Source organism: Syngnathus typhle, linkage group LG18 (genome assembly GCF_033458585.1).
Source record: "Syngnathus typhle isolate RoL2023-S1 ecotype Sweden linkage group LG18, RoL_Styp_1.0, whole genome shotgun sequence".
Taxonomy (NCBI): domain Eukaryota; kingdom Metazoa; phylum Chordata; class Actinopteri; order Syngnathiformes; family Syngnathidae; genus Syngnathus; species Syngnathus typhle.
In genome coordinates, this window is record NC_083755.1 from 6045703 (window position 1) to 6068943 (window position 23241).

Here is a 23241-nt window from a genome sequence, read left to right on the forward strand (position 1 = left end):
GTAAAAGTTGGTTCCTGCTTACGTCATCTCAAAATGGCTGGCCAATTCATGTATTGATTAAGAATGCCATATCGACAAGCTCAGTGATTGGTTTTTGCCTCAGAGTCACAGGTGGAGCCTTCTGGTATTTGCGGCCATTAGCGCTAATGCTAGCGGCCTTCAACGAGCTGAGGTCAACCATTAAACCACACAGACTGACAAACATACTGCTTTGACTTGTACGACAGCTCTGATTCGGACACAAAAACAGACTTTTTTTTTTTTTTTGCACATGTGACACTTGTTTGACTTTCCAACAGCAATTACACTAAGAAAGAACAAGATCCGAACATCCGCTTGAAAATAAAGAAAGACAAATAAGCCTTGGATAGATAAGTGGATCACGAAAAAGCTTCTGTCAGCACACATTGTATTGTCCAAAAAAAAAAAACAGGTCAGTGTGTACAGAATGACACCTAAAACAATGAACATTGACTCCAATGAAAAGTGATGATTAACCAGGACTAGCGTCAGACTTGCACCTTGGGGCATTATGGGAAAACCACTGTGTTTTCCCATTTTATTTGCCGTATGCATGCATTTTTCCACAAGGTTTTATTTTAATTGGGGATTGTAATATAAATTGATGTCAATGTGAGTCCACACCACCTCTCATCTCAAGTGACTCAGTCAAACTCAACCCACTGATGGCCCTAATGAGAACAAGTGCTGCAGAAAAATGGATGGATGATGATGGAGGGGTTATTTTAAACTGCGTTATTTATTTTATATATATATATATATATATATATATTTAGAGACACCATGATAATATGGAGTGAATGCATTCAATGGTTGATCCTCCCCTTTTGGGCGCACAAGTAATTCATGTCATGTGCAGGATGTAAGCTCTCAGAAGACTCAATTTAATTAAACAATTTGAATATTTGTTGACAGTCTATGGCAGACATTTGCACTAACATTTGAGTTATTTTTGTTTTAAAAATAGACAACTGGTACGTCGTCTCCTTACCTGCAAACGGCGGACACCTGTAGCGTGAGAAGCCATTTTGGCTTCCAGGTGACGAAACTCCTCCACCACCAAATCCTCTTCCATCCAAAAATGGGGAATAGGGGAAGAGGAGATCCGCGCGTCCGGAGAGATCCTCAGTGGGTCGGCCGGCAGACGAACAAGAACGTTGTGACTATTTCCTCCTCCAGTCAATTGCGGGATCAGTGACCCAACACACCCACTAGTGTTGGCTCGTGAGTGAACGAGTCGATCAAAAGAACGAATCTTTTCAGTGAACTGATTCTAAGGATTCAACACTCCCACCCATCCGGGTCACATGGAGACGTCCACATGCGACTTGTGACGTCACACCCCGGACATAAACAAACCATCCCAATATGAAATATTGCATATATCTTCAATGTTTGGGGTGGTTAATGAGCTATTTGCCTCTAAATGTTACTGTGTTCATTTAAATTCTTAAATTAAAAATATAAAATAAGCCTTTCAAACAGTGTGCCCTCAAATGCACAAATTGCTATTTTATTGAAAGTTTCGGTTGAGTTTTTATTAAGCAGACGAAAAATAAATATGTATACAAATATGGGTTAAAATCTGGGCCTTCGTTTACATGTTTTCCACATGCTTTCATGGTCTCGAGCCTCCTAAAAATTCAAACTTAACATTTGTGCTACCATGTTCTACCACACGAGAGCAGTGTTTGCCTATTGCATGAAACGTGCATGCTTCCTGTGATTACTACATCTGCAGTGAAATGAAATATGACAACGTGCAGTAAGTGGAGTTCATTTAATGTGCATAAAGTTGATCAATTTGCATGTGGAAGAAAGATTTCAGCTCCGCTCTCTTGGCCTTCAGCGTGGGGGTCAAGAGGCCATTCTCAATGCTGAACTGCTCTGGGTGCAGATACACATCCTTCACCTGAACAGGGATGACATTTCACAAAGTTAGGTTTAAAACATTACTCTTTGTAGCCGAGTAGCAGTTACCTGCTCAAAGGACTTCAGTCCAGCTTCTCTTCCCAGACTGATCATGTCTGAAAGAATAGCTTTTTTGATTTCCTGCAAAAGCACCAAACAAGTATCAATGAAAGACTTGATCACATTTCTCACAATCACACAGTAGTGTTACCTTGTTTTTGCAGAGTTCTTCAATGGAGCCTTGGAATCCAAGGGTTTTGGCCAAACCTGGGAGGACCTCTGGATCAGGTACCACAACTGCGACCAGGAAGGCCTGGGGAGAGGGGGTTAATTTTAGAGGCCGATTGATATAGGCACAGTCGTGTCAGTCTCACCTGTAGACTCTCTCCATGCACAAAGACTTGGGCCACAGGGCCACTGCGCACGTAGACGTTTTCAATCTTCTCTGGTGCGATGTATTCACCCTGAGCCAGCTTAAAGATGTTCTTCTTGCGGTCGATGATCTTCAGAACTCCACTCTGATCAAAAACAGACCCCAATTGATTGTTGTGCAAAGCAAATGCAAAATTTAAAAAGATCATGTTCCTCACTGGCATCCATTTTCCAATGTCTCCAGTGTGGAGCCAACCATCTTTATCCAAAGCTTCAGCGGTCTTCTCTGGATCTTTCAAGTAACCCTTGAAGACATTTGTACCCTTAATGCAAACCTGTAAAAGACCCAAAGAAAATGAAAACAATCCATCTAAGAATAACTGATGCTTCAATTTTGAACTTGCCTCGCCTTCCCCATTGGATGAAAAGTAATTCATCTCTTCCACATCCATCAACTTAACCACATTACAAGGCAGAGGCACACCAACATGACCTGAAGTGGCGTCTCCTGGCATGGTGAACGTGCAGGCAGCCGTGCACTCCGTCTGACCGTACGCCTCAAAGATCTACGAGATGTAAAACAGAATTGATGCACCGATCTTCACTTGAACTTTTACATTAGTTACCTGGCAACCGAGCGAGGCCCTGAGGAAGTCGAGCACGGAAGAAGAGATGGGCGCCGCCCCCGTCACCATGACTCGCACTCGTCCACCCAGCGACTCCTAATTAGATTGCCGGGTCAGTAAAGGTCAAGGTTTTGTCCAGTCACAACCAGTCGCACCTGCACTTTGTGGAAGATGAGCTTGTCCCAAATGCTGTTGCTGCGGACGATGCCCTCCCGCACCTCAGCCAGTTTCCTTTGCGCCGCGAAGTTGAGCAGCCATTTCTTAAAAGAAGTCGTGGCACCGCTCTGCACCTGGACAACGATAGCATAAACCTTGTGGAGACATGAAATAAATAAGAGATGCATCAAGCACAAGGCACAGCTTACTTTATCGTAGACCCGGTTGAGAAGTCGCGGCACGACAGGGAAGATGGTGGGCTGCAGGGTCTTCATGTCATCCGGCAGTAGTCTGATGTCCCCCTGGAAGAACCCGACTCGAGCGCCAGCACCATACATGACAGTCTGGAGGGAAAAAGAAATAAACAATTCATGGGGGAGAGAAATAAATAAATCACCATTAGGTTAACCATCTTACCTGCACGACTCTTTCAAACATGTGCGCTAATGGCAGGAACGAAATGCTAACATCCTCAGTATTTGGAACAATGGCCGTCTGTGGGGGGCACAAACAGTTTGCTTTCCAGTTTTAATTTACATGCATATTTCAATTTTAAAAAATAATAATTGAAAAACACCTCAAAGGTTTTCAGGACACCGGCAGCATCAGCGACGACGTTCTCGTGAGTGAGCATGGCGCCTTTGGGATTTCCTTTGAAAGTTAAACAGATTAAAATCAACATCATAAAACATTTTTTTATTTTTAAAGTGTATGTACCTGTTGTTCCGCTAGTGAAGCAAACAATGCTGAGATCCTGCGGCTTTGGAGGCTGTGATGGACAAGCAGAGTCTTAGCATGTGCCATCATGAAATTAGCACCCTACTAATGGTGAAATTTTTTTGCTAAACATTGCTTACCACTGGCTTCTGGGGTTGGTTTTTCCCTGCAGCCTGCAAAAAAGAAATAGAGTCCAGTTCCTCATTAAATAGCCTGTCCCATTACTTTTGTGACCCTTTAATACCTCCACATCCTGCATGGACACCACATCCACCCCACATTTGGCTCCTCTCTCAGCCAAGTCCGAGTCGAATGGGTCCATCACGATGACGGTTTTGAGCGCAGGTGTTTGGCCTTTCTCACGGTTCTGCAGCAGAACTTCGACCTTTTTCACGTTGTCGCACAACACCGTGGTGATTGCGGCTAAAATGCAAAACAAGTAAAATGTTGTGCTCGTTCTCTAAATTATTTTTTCAAAAAAAACTAGCATTGACATTGTTTTGCCCGCTACTGGACTGTAATTAGCAGCGTGTCCAATTACCTTGGTCGATAATGAACACCAGCGCCTCGGGACCCAAGGTGTCGTACAGAGGGACCGCCACCATGGAGTAGGTGTAACAGGCCAGCTCACCAATAATCCACTACAAACAGAAAGATTAATCTCAAGGGATATGCAACCCGCTAACATTTTAGCTCACCTCGGGTCTGTTCTGAGCAAAAATGCCGATGAAAGTATTGGGAGTGGGCGTCAAGCCCCTCTGAAGGAGCCCCGAGCCCAGATGCTCCGCTCTGTCAGACACCTTCAAAAAGTAGGAGAGGTTTAAATGCTCTACCTCAAACTGGATTGAAACCTAGTGTGATTTATTTTTTTTTTTTTTACCTGCTTGTACCTGAGCCACTGGTACGGCCTTCCCGCTTTCCTGAAGCCCAAACATGGCCCATTACCTGCCAACACCAACAATGAGCTTTAGAGAAAAATGCACACATTTTATTGTAGTTTCATTTTGCTTACCTGACACTTTCATGCCTCTCTGGAACACCTCATAGATAGTCTTGGCGTCATCATAGTAGTAAGCTAGCAGGTTATTGTTGTCCTTGAGCAAGGCTACCTTCCTAGCTCCATCCTAAGAAGGAGATGTAGGACACATGATCGAATATTTTAAAGGCGGCGTTGCGTCATACCTTGATGCCCAGGGTTTGGCAATTGAGGTCGGCAGGGGACCGCAAGGGGTTGGGCCTGGTGTAGAGGTAGAAGAGCGTCGCGGCCGCCAAGGCAAAAAGAGAGAAGACGGCCGGCGTTGGAAGAGGCGAGAAGAGCAGCTCGATGAGGGACTCCATGATTTGCTGGGAGACTCTTTGGCAAAAAAATAGAAGCAGGTCGAGTCAGGTCGGAGTGCTTCGACTCCGTGAATTGGGGTCAAAGTCGACGCCTTGCACAACAAACTGTAAATCGCAAGATTGTCACACTGTCAACAGTGTAATACAGCTGAATCATCAGATAAGGATTAAAATCAATCAACAAGCGTCAGCGCAAATGCATTTCCCACCATTTGTCGGATTATATAAAAATACATTTCACACTATTATTAAAAACAGTAAAAAAAAAAATCTGAATTCAAACCATACTATTTGTCCTTATCTCTGAATGAACAGTCTAATTTGCATATTTAAAATCAAATAAGTTCTTTGAGCACACTCATGAACAAACACCAGTAGTCAGACAACAGACCCCTGCGGGACACCACCACTAACAACATTTGGCAAGTGTAAACCACCTAACAAAAAGTATTAGGGGTGGGCTTATTAATTTGATTTATTTAGACTGCTATACATCAAAATCTTCTTACCAGTCCTTGGCTGGTCCTGTCAGCGTGGACACAAAGCAGAACCTCTTCTCACCTCTTCTCCCGTTCACAAGAAGGAAAAAGAACGTGTAGTGGTCATAAAAGTCAAAGAGCGACCTTTAAACTTTGGACGTGTGATAGAGCAGCACGAGCAGAGCCTCTTTATCGACTTAATTGTGTCTTACAGCCAATAAAAATAAGAAACCATCTCCCAATAGTTATTGTCTGCATGTTTATGTGTTGTTGCTTACCTGGCGGTACAAGCAGAGATGTTTGGGTGAAGATCCCTGATGGAAACACGGCCTGGCGACCACCATTAATGTCACACAACATGCACACACATTTTCACTGGTGTTCATTAGCACCTGTGAGTGCTTGCACCTGTGCACGTGTGTGTGAGAGTGTGTGTGTGTGCGTGTGCACGTGTGTGTGTGCTTTATTTCCTATACATTCAATTGCAAAAGCAAACAAATTAAAAAATCATTTTTCACACTGTGTGTTCAAAGTGATGAACTTTGACGCTAGCATTTATCAACAAAGTTGAAAATTAACCTTTGGAATTTGTTGATAAAATCTTATCAGGACCATCAACTATGCTCTTATCTTTTTTTTTTATTTATCTTTCAATCTCTCTTGCTCTCTATACAGTAAGATACAAACTGATTAGTTGTCATCAATTCAATGCAGGGATAATTTCCTAATATTTCAAAATAATAAACACACACCCCTCATTATGTTAAGTCCAAATATTTCGAGCAAATTCGGCCCCTCCTGTCCAGCATCACTTTCGGCTGCGAGGATGGCGGGGTCGCTATTTAAGCCGTGTGACATCGAGTCACTCGTAGTGTGAAGATGACGACGAGTAGATCATCCTCGGGTGTCACCCAGGTGCTCCACCTGATGCTCGCCCTGACAGCCGGCGCCGGTCTTGCGTCGACCCCTCCCAAGCTCCTGATCGGCTTCCAGGCTCCTTGGAACTCGTCGTACCCCTTCAGTGCGCAGCGGCTGGGATCTGCGATCCAGATCGCCGTGGACAAGGTGAACACCAACCCGTCCTTCTTGGGAAACTACAGCTTGGGTTTCGTCTACATGGACACAGCCTGCAGCCCTAAGTTGTCCTTAGGGGGCTTCATTCAACAGGTGTGGAGGGACAACGTGTCCGCCGTCTTTGGTCCAGCGTGTCCTGAAGAAGCTGAGGTACGCCTTTTTGGATTTATGTGGTTCCATTTAAGATGCTACTAATATATTTGCGTCAAGGTGACCGGCTTGATCGCGTCGACGTGGAGCATCCCGATGTTCGGTTTTGTGGGACAATCATCCAAGATGGATGACGGCAAAGTGTACGACTCCTACATCAACCTGGTGCCGCCGCTCAAGAGGAGCTCCGAAGTGCTGGTGAAGACCTTGGAGTTCTTCGGGTGGACGCACGTGGCCATGATTGGCGGCGGCTTGGACTCCAATACGTGGGACAAAGTGGACGCGCTGTGGACGACGGTGGAGACGCTGCTGAGGTCAAAGTTCAAGTTGACGGCCGCCGTCCAATTCGACACCAGCGACACACAATTGGTTTACCGCAACGTCGAGTACATCGCAACTGTAGCCAGAGGTGATGATTCACTTTTAGATTTTATTTTTATTTTTATTTTTACACGTGTGTCGGTGTGCGGTGCAGTGATCGTGGTCCTGACCAATAAGGAAGACTCGTCGGCGCTGCTGCTGGAGGCCGAGCGGCAAGGTTTGATGGGCGGCGATTACGTGTTCTTCCTGGTGCAGCATTTTGAGGTCAGTGGCGGCGTGGTGAGTGAAAATCTCCATCAAATAGCAAATAATCCAAGCTAATTACAAATTAGCAACTTGCTTCATGCTCTTCAAGGTGTGAATATGGTTCGAATGTTTTTCACTGAGCAGGACAACGTGTGGAAATACTCAGTGGACAGCCAAATGAACCTCCGAGCCTTCGACATGACTTTCATCATTGGCCAGAAGTCGTACGACGGCTACGAGTACTATGACTTCTTTGAGCAGGTGTATGAGAGACTCAGAGGACCTCCATTCCACAGCAACCTGACATCTGAACGAGAGGTAACAAGATGGAAAAGGAGGAAAAGAAGGAATATTGATTGCATCCGTTTCAGGTGAGCACCTACTCGGCCTACCTGCACGACGCCGTGCTGCTCTACGCCATGGCTCTGAAGGAGGTCTTGAAAGATGGCAAGGATCCTCGCGACGGACGTCAAGTTCTGGAGAAACTGAACAACAAGAACAGCATTCGCTTTCATGGTAAATGAGCTTTCAAATTTCAAACGACAACACACTGAGCGAGGCTCCTCTCGCAGGAGCTTCGGGACTGGTCCACTTTGACGAGGACGGGGAGAGGAACTTGGACTATTCCATTTACGACCTGCAGTACTCCAAGGACACCGCCGCGTTTGTCCCCGTCCTCCATTTTGACAGCCACAGCAAAAGCATACAGTAATAAGCAACACAAAATTTCATTTTGTTGAGCTTTAAACAAATATGGTTGGAATGTAAAATGTGGATTTCAGGCCGACGCCCATGTTCGCCGCAGTGACCTGGCCCAAAGGACGACCTCCGGCCGACAACCCCGAATGCGGCTTCAACAACGAACTTTGTGAATGGCTGAGTAACGGTATGCTTTGTGTAGAGAGGGGAGGGGCGAGCAGTTAGGAGGACTACTAACCTAACACGCCGGTGTCATGTAAGACATGGCCCTTCTGGCTCTACTGGTCACGTTCCCCGTCGTCGGCGTGTTGGCCGTGCTGGGCCTCGGCGTCCTGCTGCTGCAGAAGTTGCGCTTACAGAGCAGCCTGGAGGACTCGCGTTGGTGGCTCATCGACTACGGTGACATCACCATCGTCAGAGAGGCGTCGGTACTTACCTTTGTCGTCAAACGTAGCATATTGTGGCTTTGTTTTGAGTGGTCTCCTTCTAGGCGGTCCAGGCCAGGTCAGTGAGCACCACCAGGACTCTGAGTGGCAGTGGAGGTTCGCGTTCTACTTTGTCCAACAGGAGTTACTGCTTCAAGGATAAAATGGGCAAAGAGCACGTCTACACCACCATTGGACTCTACCGGGTACTGAAGTAGAATAAAATCCAATGAAAAATAAATCAACAAGTATTTTCTTCGACTTTTCTAACGCAGGGGAATTACGTGGCCATTAAGTACATCAAGAGAGACGTTTGCGAGAAACTTCAGGGGGCCTCCATCCTCACCGAATTCAACGTGGTAATGTTCTTCAGAGTACTTTTTCAGCAACCCGCCTTGCTAAATCGTCTACACCTCTAATTAGATGAAGGAGATGAAGCACGAGAACCTGGTCCAGTTCTTTGGTGCCTGCGTGGAGCCGCCAAAGGCCTGTCTGGTCATGCAGTACTGCAGCAAGGGCAGCTTGAAGGTCAGTGAGCTGTGGTCCTCTTGAAAAAATAATAAAAATAAAGAGTAGTGTCGTTGCTTACAGGACATTTTGAAGGCTTCCGACGTGGAGCTGGATGGGATGTTCAAGCTTTCCTTCGCTTACGACATCGTCAACGTTGGTATCGCTTTTCACCGATTGTTTTGAGACCCCGCTCTGATGTGACAAGGTGTTACCTTTTGCAGGGAATGGACTTCATCCACAAGAGCAGGCTCAAGTTCCACGGAAACCTAAAGACCAGCACCTGCATGGTGGACAGCCGGCTGCAGGTCAAACTCTCCGGGTTCGGACTGTGGGAGTTTAAATATGGCAGTAAAAGCAACCGAGGCCCGCCGGGAACTCCCAAATATGACGGTTAGAGGAAATGTTTGAAGTCCTAACATGCGAGAAAGTTACAAAAAAGTTTATGAGATTGGACCCAAATTAGAACCACATACACGAGACATTGTGTGACATTTCAATTTTCATCATCGCATGCGAATGGAGCATGGGAGCAAAGTTTGGTGAATGCCTTCAAAACCAAAACTGCAACCACAAGAATGTTTTGGAATTCCAGCCTTTGAACAATGTGAGCAAGAAACGAGTGACGTGATGTTTCAGGGTTGTTTTGGACGGCTCCGGAGCTTTTGAGACAAATCAGTGCAGATGTCAACGGGACCCCCAAAGGGGATATCTACAGCTTTGCTATCATCCTGTGGGAGCTCATGTACAACTCCAAGGGCGGGCCATTCCATGATTTCAACATGGAGCCCAAAGGTTACTATGAAAATATTTTGGCCTCATTTTTGCAGTCGATAACGATTGTCAACTTATCTCCGCAGAGATCATCAATAGGCTGCGGGGGCCAATCTGCGGCGAGCCCCTCAGACCGGCCCTGTCTGAACTGTGCGATGAAAACATCAACTCGCTGATCAGGATCTGCTGGAATGAAAATCCAGAACACCGACCACCGTTTAGGTCCATTCTAAGACAGCTGAAGGAGGCCAGCCCGGAGAGGTTTCAATAATATTTTTCCTTTGCCAACACTGGCGGCGCTAGGATGTTTTTTGGGGTGGCAAGGGGGCACCATGAATATCTCAGAGGGGGACTGCAAAGGAAAACAAAAAATTATACAAATTGAGTGCTTTTTCCCTTCCGCGCTGCAGCCATTCAAACATTCTTGACAACATGGTGGAGAAGTTAGAAAAATACGCCAATCATCTGGAGGATGTGGTGGAGGAGAGGACCAATCAACTGGTCGCCGAGAAGGCTCGCACAGACAAGCTTCTTTCCAGCATGTTGCCGAGGTAACCACGTTGACGACCGAGTCCCCTCGGCGTTGACGCGTCCGCCGGTCTCGTAGGTACATCGCGGACGAGCTGATGGCGGGGAAATCAGTGGAGCCTCGTAGCTACGACGTGGTGAGCATCTTCTTCTCCGACATCGTGGGCTTCACCTCCATGTGCGCCGTCAGCTCGGCCATGGAGGTGGTCATGTTCCTCAACGACCTCTACAGCCTCTTTGATGACATCATCCGGATGTACGACGTCTACAAGGTGCACGGCCTGAATATAAGTTTTTGTATTTTCTTACTCGTAGTTATTGATGAGTTCATCTTCCAGGTGGAGACCATCGGCGACGCCTACATGGTAGCAAGCGGTCTTCCCATCACCAACGGCCAACAGCACGCCGTGGAGATCGCCACCATGGCCTTGCACTTCCTGAGCGCCATCAAACGCTTCCGGATTCGCCACATGCCCACGGAGAGCTTGGCCATCCGCATCGGCATCCACTCAGGTGAGAAAAAAAGAGATGAAGCCAAAAGGTTTCACATAGAAGATGGCGGCGTTTTTTTTTCCAGGTCCAGTTGTTGCCGGCGTGGTCGGGAGCACGATGCCTCGCTATTGTTTGTTTGGCGATACGGTCAACATGGCTTCTCGAATGGAGAGCAACAGTTTACGTGAGACAACCTGCAGAAAAATGATTTGCTTAGCAAACAACTGGTGTGTATGACCTACTTCCTGTTTCACCAGCCTTGAAGATTCACATCTCGCAGTGCACCGCTGACATTCTGGTCCAGGTGGGCTCATTCGAGCTTGAGGAAAGGGGACAAATCGAAATGAAGGTGATTTGAACGCACGGGCTTGGGTTTGACACCCATATGCTAATATTCGGAACTTTTTTGGCATCAGGGAAAAGGCTGCCAGAAGACCTACTGGCTGTTGAGCAAACAAGGTTTCGACCCTCCTCTACCCAGTCCTGCACAGGCGAACTCGAGCCTCCAGGTGGCAGCAGAGGTACACCCGACACCCATCTTCTTCTGTTGTGTTTCGAATTACCAAATTTTTTGTGCTGTGTCAAGAAAACTGGAGTGTGCAGCACCAAGAAACCTTCCGGGGAGGATGTCACCTTAGTTCCAGTGGACATTTAATTTACCCGGGACACCACATTTATACTCTTCTAATATTTATTGAATTTCCAAATAGGCTTCAAGGCATCTTCCTTCAAGTTTCGAACATATAATTTGTGTAAGCATGACAGTATGTGTTGATTAGGATGAGCAACAGGAGAGGTGGAGACACTCCTGGACAACAAACAACAAAAGACACACACAATTACACAACATACACACACACAATGTGTGCAAATTGTGTATTTACCTATAATATGACCTTCATTGGCCGATCCATTAGCTGTGAAGACAATGGTGATTTATATTATTTGTCATTAATTGAAGGATTTTAGTGGTTAGTTTTTTCCAACGAGTACCGAACTGTACCTCTGATGTAAAATTCAGCAGTCAAGATGCCACCGTTTGTCTCCGCTTTGGATGCCAGTCTTCTGGCTGGACATGGACTCTTCACACGGGAGGAAATGCAGTTTTAAGAAAAGTTTTCTTTAACCGAGACGTTCCGACTCACGGGTTGGCAGACGAGTCGTTCGCTGTCGCAAACGTAAACCTCGCAGTGAAGCCACACGGTGGACAACTTTTCCTGACCTCCAAAGCGGAAAGAGTTGAACTTGAAGGTGGAGCGGCCATCTTTGGCGTTTTCGAAAATGTTCACGGTGTCATCAGATGGGCAGCTGGAGGGACACGGATGAAAGATTGATGTTACACCACAGAAAAAAAAACAAGACAGGTTAGCTTGGTCGCTGGTTGCAAGACAGACTTTACATTTCCATACCTGTTGATGATGAGGCTCCACCTCCTCCTATCTGTGGAGTATGGCGTCGGCGTAGCCCAACAGTTTTCGATGACTACGCGGAAACGTCCACTCAGCCCTTTGGCCTCCACACCGACAAAGACCTCTGATCCAATCTCGGAGGTGTCAATAACGTACGGAGCTTCTTTGGCGTACAGGAACTTGGCGTTCTGGGGGGGGGGGCGTCAAGTTGGAGTGTCAAATGATCCGCCATCTTTCCAGGATTGGGGAAACTCACCGTGAACACACCCATGGACAGCTGTGACATAAAGGAGCCCAAAGTTCCGTTGCTGACGTAGACGGTGGCCACTCTGGAAAAAACACTTGAGTCCAAACTCATTCCAAGACCTGAACCAGGTGCTTACTGACCTCTGACTGAAGACGGCGTTGTTGACCAGATAAGTGGCTCGGTACACGCAGCTGAAGGTGTAGTTGACCGGCTGGTTCCTGAGCGTCAGGGATGTGTCGTTGGACACCACCCAGTTCAAGAAGATGTAGCGGGCATCTTTGCCAGGGATGTACTGGTCCACAAAGTGGGGAAAACACAAAGCCACGTTTGGATTGGAAGAAATTCTTAGGGACTTAGACCCAATTCTAACCCAAAGCAACTTAGCCTTACCCAAACACTCCTAACCCAACCCCAAGTTCCTTTTTTCCGGTATGTGCGGGGGCGAGGGGGTGCGCCATGAGATATTAAACAAGCTTGCATGACTTTGAGAATTTCTGTTACTTCTCCATCTGCTGTGTTTGCCTGTTTTTGTCGGATCAAAGTGGGTCAAGCAGCAGTGTGTTGTAATGTTGGCTGATTTTGGCCATCATTCTAAAGTCGTATGGGCGTCACGCGGCGGCGGTCTGACTGCGCGCTGAAGGCGAGCTATTTGGCAGTAGCCACGGAAGAAGAAAAATAAAGTTTCCTTTTAAAGCTATTGCAAAAACATGGAAGTGTCATCCAGATGGTGCCTTGACCGACAAGCCTCAAACTGGACCCAAATATTTTTATAGTCTGCGGGGGGTAATATTTAGCGCAAGGCCATGCTAGCTTGCTAGCTTGCTAGCTTGCCTCACCTCTGACTGAGTGCCGCAGTACGAGTGGTTCTTGGGCGTCAGGTCAGGAATGATGAAGCGGTAGTAACCAGAGCTATGCACGCCTGTGGAGCACACGCCCCCCAGAGAGAGCTGCTCCATCTCCCAGCCGTATGGACACTCGGGCACGTTGGCGATAATGGCGTTGGGGAAGCACGACACCATCACGTAATCTGAAACGTCGGACAAAGAAACACGCTGTTTAGTGAGCATCCTGGGGCAGCGGGATCCCTGCCCCAAATGACGGCGAAAGGTCGGCCGGGTAAACTGGGACGCACGGTTCTTGATGCTAGATGAATTTCATGAGGAGCAATTGTTTTATAAATCAAAAATCCAAAGTTATTTTACCTGCTTTCTGGGGAACACAGGTCAACACCACAGGAAGCATCACGAGGAGCAAAGCGGCGGCCATGATCCCATGCAGGACACAAATGCAAATATTTTGGGAGACTGTTCACCTGTGTGCTGTCCCTAGCATTTTATGTGGCGGAGGTGGTCCACGTTCCCACTCGGAGAGCCTCCATTGTGGGCCCGCCAACAAAAAGCCTTCTGTGCTGCTCGGACATTCACTTTTAAATGACTGTCATCTCTCGGGACGCTCGCTCGGCCGCTTTTTTTTTTTTTTTGCAAAGATGGACCTGATGGAAATGTGCCATTTTACAGCAACAATAAAAAGAACCTTCTACAACATTGACGAAAGGCATACAAATGTTCCGAAATATCCATACACTTAATTTTGCGGCTGGTTATTCACTTAAGATTGGAGCGAGAGAATCAAGATTCCTACGAACGTCTCACCGCTGCTGATTAACATCAAAATGAGTCGCGTCGATAGCATCTAACGAAAGCTCGGGTTACAGCAGACATGTCATTTGAGTTACTAAAAGGACCAAAGTGTGGCTCATTCGAGGACACATTCACATTTTTATTGGTTCTATTGGAATACAGCAGAGTTATTACGAGCGCAGGTCAGTGGAGTGCTTCAGGTCACAAATATTACAAGAAATAATCAAAACATGGAGACATTTTTTATATACACAATCCTGTACAATAGGGTTAATAAATAGTGTTAGGATTGAGCTCGGCGTTAGCTTTTGGGAACTTGGCACGTCCAGCTTGTGTGCTCCTTCTGGTAAATAAAATCCCTCCTGGAAGACAACCAAGTCGGAGTTAGGTCACGTCGACATGAGAAAAACTAAATATTTAGAATGATTGTAATCTTGGATGGTAATAATACTCACTCTCTCCTGTGTGGGGCGATATTCTCCCGACACAGCAGCCCCTCGTCGCAGGGGCAGATCTGGTTGATGCTGAACGCCAGGCCGCCGTCGGGGACGTAGCAGCCGTCGTCGCGCATCAGCCGCCGCTTGCACACGCGTTCGCCGTGGTGGCGTGCGCAGCACATGGACGCCCCGCAGTCGCGGTCCACCTTACATCGTGCGCCTGGGGGATTCAAATTGTTATTTCCGATTGGAAATAAGAAATAATGCTTAGATTGAAAAGTAGGTCGCTTACCCTCTTGCCCATTGGGAATGCTGCGGTGGCATTTGCCGAACATGCAGCTGAGGCCTCGCACGCATTGAGCGTCCCTGCGGCAGTAGTGCCCCTCCCCGCGGAGGGGGACGCACAGGCCGAAGTGGCGGTCGCAGGAAAAACCCCGCCCGCAGGTCCTGTCGTGGTGGCACATCGCCTGTGGACAAGCGTGACGCGTGTTCAGGACTTTTTGGAAAACTAGAAGACAAGAAATAAATCTTACCGTGGTGGATCTGCCAGGGGCCGCGACGTCCCGAATAGCCGCGGTCCCGTCTTTGGGTGGACTGTGGGGCATGTTCAGCATCCACGCCCAAATGTGCGCCTCGGTCCGAGTGAAGCACAGACACAGGCTCGCCATCCACACGCTGGGCAACATGGCAGACAAAATGGAGGGCAAATCAAGACCAGGTCGGGAGTTTTACAACTTGGTGTCTTGGAGGTGGCAGCAAAAATCTCAGCGTCAGCAAGTGACAGTGTCCGAGCTCCTCTTTCACTTATAAGGCTCCAAGTCGACCCCCCTGTGGGTAACCCCGGCCCCCTCCCAATGGGCTGTTTGTTCAACTAGCGAGGGAGGAGGAGACAATTAGTTGTTAATGGATTAGCTAAAACAACGATTCACCGCCCGACGTCCCCCCTAAAGTTGGGAACGACCACAAGAGCTACTCGTCACTGCATGACTCCCCCCAAAAAACAATCTGGGGACCTAAACCCCAGCGCCCCCCTACCTCAGACCCCATGCCGAGACCAATTTGCAGGAGTGCACCCTGCAGACGACCCCCTGATCTCATTAAATGTAATTACCATCAGCTATTAGTTCTCAGGGATGGGGGACTGATGGGGGTCAATGGGGGGAGGCATAAATGGGGCTGAGAAAAAAAATCTTGGCAAAGCAATCACACATTACTTCAAATCTAACAAATGTATTTGCCTGCATTTCACATTTCCTAAAACAAATCCAATTTTCTTTATCAATGCTTTTGTTGGCTAACCGTTGATTAGCATTCAGTCCTTTCCTCAGACTGATGCCAGGATAAATCCAGGACTCCTTTGCATATCGTTGACGGCAGACAGAGGTGATTGCTATCCTGCGCCGGCTACTTAAATCCTTTATCAAAACATGCTAACACAGACTAATGACATAATTGCTGCTCAATTAGCTGACACAATGGCCGCAACTGGACCCATTAGCAATATGTAAACATGGCCTCGATGGATTGAAAAGATGAAATTCTTGCGTATTGTAACAAAGATAGAAACGCCACTAAAGTTATGTTTTTTTTACAAACACGAATTAGGATTCGAGTTTCACAATGTCAACTCTCTTTTTGTTGTCCATTCGTAGTGAGACCAAGATGGCCGCCGCTTGTATTTGTTTAGCCGGCAGATAAGTGTGAACATGCTCCCCCAGTGTTTGTGACTCCGCTAATGACCTCCGTAATGAACGTGCTCCCTTTTCTCAATCAACATGCTAGCGAGGCGGGGAGGAGAAGGGGGGGTATGTAACAAAACAACCTTCGGGGCAGGGTGATCTTTGCCCATTGTAATGGACCTTGACCCCCCGCGGGGAGCCATGAATGCTGACCACAGTAGGGCGGGCGAAGATGCTGAGAGGAATCACCCCCAATTTACCGGCCTTGCAAATCAAAACAATGCACATTTGTACATTGTTGCACAATTGAAACTAAAAACACACTCATCTTTTGGATACATCTTTTTTCGTTTAATTTGTAGTGTCCGGGCTCTTTGATAACATCCTTTATTTAATCCTCACGTGAGGTCTGTCTTTCATCTCGGTCGACTCCATATTCTCGATAGCCTGTTTCCAATTGGGACAAGAAAGGCCAATGTGATTCCTGCCGTAATGGGAAACAGCCCCGACAACTTCCCCCTGTGCCAAAATTGAAACGCCGCGAGGGCGAAGAGCACAACGTGCAGTTAACAGTTGTAAATCAATGAGGCTTCCATCAAAACTCTGACGGCACAGCAACAGTGAGTCAACAGATGCGACCCAGAAAAGTCTCCAGACATTGTTTTGGTCATGAGCGCACATTTGGATCACATTTGTGTGAGCCACCAAAAAGTCCGATTTGCCGATCAATAAGCTAATATAAATTAGCCATGATGGGTTTTGACATTCCCACTTGACTTTGAATGGCCTTGTCATCTTTGATGCATTACTGTTGCGGTGGCCTGTCTGCGGGTGCATGTGACCACAAGGGGTCACTGCAGGTGTGTGACCAATTACTTGCCAATTACTCTTTAGAGGTGATCTCCATCATGGCCCATGTGGTGTTTTGGTGACAGCAAAACATGTTTTCTTCCAAAATATCATCATGTTTGTTTGGCTTCACACGAGGGGGGTAGCCCCTCCCAGACTCCTCATTTTTTTTGGCCCACTTCTCCTGAATGAGAAAAAAAAAGCATAAATATCTCCTTCCTCTTTCAAACAGTCAGAGAGAGAGAGAGAGTGGAGAGAGGGAGAGAAAAAAAAAAAAAGAGTCTCCTCACTCGAGCTGTTTTGTCAACTCTCCCGCTGTCATGGAGCCGCCGTCCCAGATGTTCTTCTGAAGGAGCACGGAGCAAAGCTGCAAGGGCAAAAACCTTGGCTGAGGAGAGGGAAAGCAACCGCAGGCGGTGAAGCCCAGTGGAAGTCGAGACGTGGGACTGACGACAAAGCGAGCGGAGATGGAGCTTGGCGGACTTCTCCTCGTGTGTCTCCTCCAGGTTCAGTTGGGGACCCTGTGGACTCATGAAGGTAAGCCCAGCCACCAAGTCCATTCCAGAGTTTATTGGAATTCAAGAAAACAACAAATTCCCTGACTTTATTCCCAAAGTTTAGGATTGTCCTGAACCCAAAAACTGAGCCCAACCCCTCAACACAAAAGCATCCAGAAAATGTTGATTTATTAACATGTCGTGTTTTTTTTTTTTTGGTAATTCCTACTTCGAAGCTGTCCTGTGTACCTACTTACCTTCCTGCATGTACAGTATGTATTTCTGTTCTCCTTGGAGATTCTATATTTTTAGCCAGACCCCGTTCTTCAGCTCCTCCTCCAACAAATCAGCGGTGCTCCACTTTCCTCCTCTGGCCTCCCTCGTGATCACCATCAGAGATTCTGTTCTCATACCTGCCAACAACATTGAGAGAATTCTTAACTCATTCACTCCCATTGACGGCTATAGACGTCAAATATCCATTTTGTGCAGGCACTTAATGAGTTAAAAAAAACATTTAGTGAGGTTATTTATTGGCAGGATGAACAGCCAGACATTTTTTAATCCCAGTCAAATTAGGTCCTGCTGTGAAACTCCATCACGTGAATACAGGCATGAGCTCAAGTTCCTTTTTCAGTTTCAGTTTATAATAACAATAATAATTCGTTCAATTTATATAGCGCTTTTCAAGGACCCAAAGACGCCTATGACTTGAGCTGCCAGAACTGTGTTTTTGTGGCTTCAGCCCACGCCAAGAGCACCTCTGGATATTTTGTAATGCACATCAGACACTCTTGTATAACACAATATGACTTTGTACGCTACTTTGCGCGCTTAGCACATTCAAGACAGATTTTCTTTTGTTCTGACAAACCTAAAGTGCCCTTCACACTTTGTTTTTTTCAACTGCCTTCATTTCACCTCATGTTAGAGGAAATGTTTTTATCATCCGTGGATTGGTGGGCTTCCAAACAGCCGGAAAGAACATCAGCTTTTGTTTTCCGCCAAGACATTTGGTTCCGTATTGTAACATGTTTAAAAAAAAAAAAAAGGTGAAAATGCTGTTTGTTTAAATGTCAACAGAACTGACCGATGAATCATTTTTGGGACATTGCTGTCGGTGAGATCCAGTTTTCCTAAAATATGACCTTTTAGCGGCACCTAGTGGTGGGGTTGGACATGACAGTTGAATCACAATTGTAAACAATTATGGAAGAAGTTTGGGAATAAATTTCAGTCGTAGCAGAAACTCTGGCACTCAAATATGCTAATTAGGTAATTGTTTTACGAGCTTCTCCATTACAAAATCACCCACGCCTGCGCATAAATTAAAAGTTGCAGTGCTGCACCTTAAAAAAGTTGACTCCGAGTCGAACCAATAAAAAACAGATGTACCCGCACGCTACCAAGTGTGTCCGTGTAGCTTTAAAACTCCTTCTTCAACTTTCTCACATGATGGGATTTCTTATCGCAGAGAGCGAGACCGGCCTCCGACGGCCCAGAGGCTCTCGCAGCGTTCCGGCGCAGGGAGGACGACTGGACATCACTTTCCTGCCTGACAACATGACCCATATAGTGGTGAGAAGCCAATTATTAAATATCTCCATCCTGTTGTGTTCAGTAGTGCGGATTTTAGACCTAGCTTGAGCGTCGTGCCTCAACCCTTTGTTTGATCCAAATGGAAAAATAGAGCAGAGGTCCTGCCAGCTGACGTTACTAATGATGACTCACTTGGACAAAGCTGACTTCTGGACGGCCAGTGCTGGTTTAAAGGGAGGGAGTGGGATTTAACAATCATGCAGCTGCAATGCCAGTGAATGCCCCTCACTTAGGAAGCCCCCCCGACCCCTCCCTTCCAGGAAATGTCGACTCAAAGGCAAAAAAATGGGTCGCCGGCTGTATGTGGAGCAACGAGTTTAAGCGTTCCATTTTTCACTGCTCTCCTTCCACGATAATAACGCTGTCTCACCAATATTTCTTCAGGAGGACTCGCAGCGCTACTACAGCTGGCAGAGTTTCGGCCCCGACGACAGGCGTACCCGAGACCTGTGGGTGGACTTGGACTCGTTGCACAAGAGCCAAGTCCGAATCCATGGCATCCTGTCCAACGCACACCAGAAGGCGGCGGTGAGAGGCGTCGCAAATGCTAACTTGAAAATATTCCCCTGATCATGTTGTTTTTTTCTCCAGAGGGTGGCGCTATCATTCGACTTTCCATTTTATGGACACTACTTAAGACAAATTATCGTCGCGACCGGTGGTGAGTTTCAGCATCATCCAAATCCGAGCCATCTTTTTGGACAGAAGATGTGAAGTTCTTTTCTCATCCCGCAAGGTTTTATCTTCATGGGGGAGATCACCCACCGCATGCTAACTGCCACCCAGTACATCGCCCCCCTCATGGCCAACTTTGACCCCAGTTTCTCCATGAACTCCACCGTCAGGTTTTCAGATAACGGTAAGCGTGGGAAATGGAGGGGAACATGTGACCAGTGTGACCAGAGAGGGCGCTCTGGTGTGTGTCCAGGTCATCTGTTTGTGGTCCAATGGGACAAAGTACGATTAAAAGACCGAGAAACCGAAGGAGCTTTCACGTTCCAGGCGGCGCTGCACAAAAACGGAACCGTGGTGTTTAACTACCGAGAGGTGAGATTCTTCTCCACATCTGTCGTCCAAATTCACTCAACGCTTTTGTTGTCCAGATCCCGGTGCCGGTGGAGGGGATTAACTCGACGGAGCATCCCGTCAAAGTGGGAATGTCGGACGCGTTCGTGGCCTACATCCCATCTCCGGAGATTGCAGGTCATCTTTCAACTTCCTGTCAAGCCAAAATGTTTGTGAGCAGAATTGTCCCCGTTAGCTGTTAGCAAAATCGTCCTGGTCGTAGCATCTTAATGATCCTAGCGCAAAAAGACGGAGATCTTACAGAATGCTTTTGTCTTAAAGATGCAAAGCAGAGGACCATCTACGAGTATCACCGGGTTGAAATCAACACCAGCACCATTGCCAGCGGATTGGCTTTTGAGTTCACGCCGCTGCCAAGTACGTAAAAAACATGGCAGGAAAAGACGCTATTGGGTCCACTAACTCGTTTCGCCTTTCAGCTTGTCTTCAACACACGTCCTGCGATCTCTGCTTGGGGTCCAACCTGACGAGCGGGTGCGGGTGGTGCAACACGCTTCAAAGGTACGACTACGGTGGTCCAAATTGCAACCCGCCCAGAGTAACTCGGGCTTCCGCTTCAGATGCTCAGATGGAATCGACCGTCTTCGGCAGGAGTGGCTGGATTACAACTGTCCCGAAGAGGTGAGAGACTTGCGAAGCCTTCAGATGTTCTTCAGCTGAGTCACGTGATATATGGCGCTCAGGCTGAAGGCAAATGCGAGGACTACTACACGGCGTCGCCTGAAGATCCGACACTATCCTCGTCGTCGGCTGCTCCGACGTCATCTTCGGCCAAGATCCGCGACGACGTGGTCACCAGGGGTGAGTTGAGTGGTCTCTCGTCTCTGGAACGTATTCCATGGCTGACTCTCCCCAAAACAGAACCTCCAGACCACACAAGGATGACTGAGAATGCGGCCATCATCGCCGGTGTAGTGGGGGCTCTCGTGCTAGTGGTGGCGCTAACCTTGCTAGCTGTGTACTACATCAACACGCACCCCACGTTGGCGCCGCCCTTCTACCTCATGCAGGTGTCCACATACGTCACAGACACTTTAAATATTTTTCATTTCGCCCTAACGACTTGAATGGCTTGTACCGCAGCGACGGAGCAACAACTACTGGCCCGCTACGAAGTTCCGCAACCAGGACTGCCCGTCGAGCTACGGCGAGGTGGAGCTGACGGGTCACGAGAAGGAAGGTTTCATCGAGGCGGAACAGTGCTGCTGAAGGCGGCCATCTTGAGGATGGTAACAGATGAACAGAAAAATCCACTCACCAACGATTGGCAGCTCTTCCTGGCCTGCTTTGCGTCTCCTTGACACACCGTCGGCAAGGTCTAAAATGAAAAGAAGAAAACCCCATCAATCCAAAATAAAATGTCAATGGACACGTCCCATCTGTGTTTTTAAAGCCGGCATTTTGGTTGTTACATGATATTACTGTAGATTCTATAGATTAAGAAACTGGCATCCTTTCTGTGGTGTTATTTTTCAAGGTCAAATGTCTTATATTAAAAAATGGTTTCAGAGAGTTTAATGATATGATCAAGTGTGTTTCCCAACCTTTATTCAGCAAGGCACTTGCACACAAAGCTTTTTGAGCGTTCAGCTATGAATGAAATGATGGAAATTCTGCCACCTAGCGGATAAGTATATAATTGTTCTGCCTGTCACTATACGCTGCGTCATATGGGTCGTAAATTATTTTATTAATTATTATTTTAAATGATTTTAAGACTAACGGATAATGTCCTTCAGCATTCTTGATCTTCTCTCACAACACAGTGGTTTTGAATTACTGGGAATGGAGACTTTATGCATGTTTTACCTATTCAAAACAATTCCTGGGTGTGTTCACTTGTCTGTTGAGATGCTTCATTATATTAATGACTTCCATTGTTTCATCAAAGTGGACCAGAGTGCAGAATAGATACATTTATAAGATAAATTATTAACTAAAGATTTCGTTGGTGTTTATAAACTCCATTTGCTAAGTGGGTAGACACTCCAGACATATGGTTTCTATATGTAACATTAAAGTCAATTGCATTTAAAAAAAAAACACAAAACAGTCAATTATATAATATGGCACTTAAAAAAAAGATTTAAGTAGAAGGTATTGAAAAAGAGGGGGCACCCGGATTTGAACCGGGGACCTCTTGATCTGCAGTCAAATGCTCTACCACTGAGCTATACCCCCGATGACGATCGTAGCGTAAAATTAGAAATTAATAAATATTGAGCAAGCGTTTAGGCACTCGGTACTGCGTCAAAATACGTAAACTATCCTTCGAATCCACCTTTAACCGCTGGGTTTAAAACATAATACAAAAAATAAGCGTAGTACTGCAAGTGTCCAGCAAATCCAGCATAATACATACTTAAATCTGAATTTATTTGTTGCAAATAAATGTTCTCAAATGTTTTATTTCATTATATTACGTTTTTTAATTTCATTTAGTTTTTATATTATAGTAATTGGTTCAAGCATGCGCTTCAGAGTTTAGCCGCAGGGGGGCGACAGAGCAATTCAAAACATCAGCGCACCCATTAATTGACATGGGTTTTTGCAGTTGTATTACGTGTACGTGTATTTTTGACCCGCGGCATTGCAATAAAACAAAATACAATAAAAATAAAAAAAGAAAATAAAACGTCAATTAATATAGTTTCGCAGTCGTGTAATGTGGATGTGTATTTTTGCCTCGTAGCATGGCAAGGGACGGTAAAGCGGGCCCAACACTGATAGAACCGTATTAAAAAATGATGTCACTACAAGTCAACCCTGGGAAAAAAAAACTCATGGCATTTATGTGTATTAAAATATGTCACTACTACACCCCCTGAAAAAAAAAACTGAAGTGATTTAACCTATAAGCATTGGAAGTCATCTCGGATGTTTACTTCAACTGCCTCAACTGCTGTAAAGTGCATTGATGATAAAATAAATGTTTTACTACAGCAAATAAAAGCTCACTTTC

General features: G+C 46.4%; 5 protein-coding genes and 1 non-coding gene across 9 annotated transcripts; 2 read left to right on the forward strand and 4 right to left on the reverse strand.

The window, feature by feature from the left end:
- Positions 1-1796: 1796 nt before the first annotated feature.
- acsl5 (acyl-CoA synthetase long chain family member 5) lies at positions 1797-5724 on the reverse strand. The gene is made up of 20 exons (XM_061304566.1): positions 5651-5724; positions 4986-5157; positions 4816-4927; positions 4684-4748; positions 4502-4603; positions 4345-4444; positions 4048-4226; positions 3944-3976; positions 3804-3855; positions 3664-3737; positions 3504-3581; positions 3296-3430; positions 3086-3220; positions 2931-3026; positions 2709-2870; positions 2523-2639; positions 2307-2450; positions 2144-2245; positions 2002-2073; positions 1797-1933 (listed from the first exon to the last, which is right to left on the reverse strand). The coding sequence occupies exons 2-20, from the start codon at positions 5139-5141 to the stop codon at positions 1802-1804; spliced, it is 2046 nt and encodes a 681-aa protein (XP_061160550.1). The 5' UTR covers positions 5142-5157; positions 5651-5724; the 3' UTR covers positions 1797-1801.
- A 775-nt stretch (positions 5725-6499) lies between these two features.
- Positions 6500-12032, forward strand: gucy2g (guanylate cyclase 2g). The gene is made up of 22 exons (XM_061264954.1): positions 6500-6844; positions 6905-7253; positions 7320-7429; positions 7556-7729; positions 7783-7927; positions 7984-8119; positions 8194-8297; positions 8372-8538; positions 8601-8741; positions 8811-8894; positions 8959-9063; positions 9127-9198; positions 9267-9435; positions 9682-9837; positions 9903-10077; positions 10227-10367; positions 10424-10616; positions 10683-10857; positions 10922-11020; positions 11094-11185; positions 11253-11357; positions 11423-12032. The coding sequence occupies exons 1-22, from the start codon at positions 6500-6502 to the stop codon at positions 11489-11491; spliced, it is 3306 nt and encodes a 1101-aa protein (XP_061120938.1). The 3' UTR covers positions 11492-12032.
- On the reverse strand, positions 11510-13758 carry tectb (tectorin beta). The gene is made up of 9 exons (XM_061265128.1): positions 13695-13758; positions 13329-13519; positions 12633-12784; positions 12502-12574; positions 12246-12433; positions 11982-12144; positions 11840-11918; positions 11721-11753; positions 11510-11644 (listed from the first exon to the last, which is right to left on the reverse strand). Exons 1-9 carry the CDS (start codon positions 13756-13758, stop codon positions 11565-11567), a joined length of 1023 nt encoding a protein of 340 aa, XP_061121112.1. The 3' UTR covers positions 11510-11564.
- Positions 13759-14273: 515 nt separating this feature from the next.
- Positions 14274-17527, reverse strand: LOC133143091 (dickkopf-related protein 3-like). Of its 4 annotated transcripts, none has more exons than XM_061264851.1 (6): positions 17388-17527; positions 17136-17281; positions 15103-16767; positions 14862-15036; positions 14588-14789; positions 14274-14494 (listed from the first exon to the last, which is right to left on the reverse strand). In XM_061264851.1, exons 3-6 carry the CDS (start codon positions 15253-15255, stop codon positions 14434-14436), a joined length of 591 nt encoding a protein of 196 aa, XP_061120835.1. In that variant the 5' UTR covers positions 15256-16767; positions 17136-17281; positions 17388-17527; the 3' UTR covers positions 14274-14433. The 4 variants fall into 4 exon arrangements, with proteins under 4 accessions (XP_061120835.1, XP_061120836.1, XP_061120833.1 ...); XM_061264852.1 differs by having other exon boundaries at positions 15103-15244; positions 16651-17281; XM_061264849.1 differs by having other exon boundaries at positions 15103-17281.
- plxdc1 (plexin domain containing 1) lies at positions 17500-21797 on the forward strand. The gene is made up of 13 exons (XM_061264848.1): positions 17500-17634; positions 19069-19172; positions 19578-19721; positions 19785-19854; positions 19930-20052; positions 20122-20240; positions 20297-20396; positions 20541-20636; positions 20699-20780; positions 20840-20900; positions 20963-21080; positions 21141-21289; positions 21363-21797. Exons 1-13 carry the CDS (start codon positions 17565-17567, stop codon positions 21486-21488), a joined length of 1362 nt encoding a protein of 453 aa, XP_061120832.1. The 5' UTR covers positions 17500-17564; the 3' UTR covers positions 21489-21797.
- A 591-nt stretch (positions 21798-22388) lies between these two features.
- Positions 22389-22460, reverse strand: trnac-gca (transfer RNA cysteine (anticodon GCA)). Its single transcript has one exon. It is a non-coding gene; the product is annotated as a tRNA-Cys (tRNA).
- Positions 22461-23241: the final 781 nt, after the last annotated feature.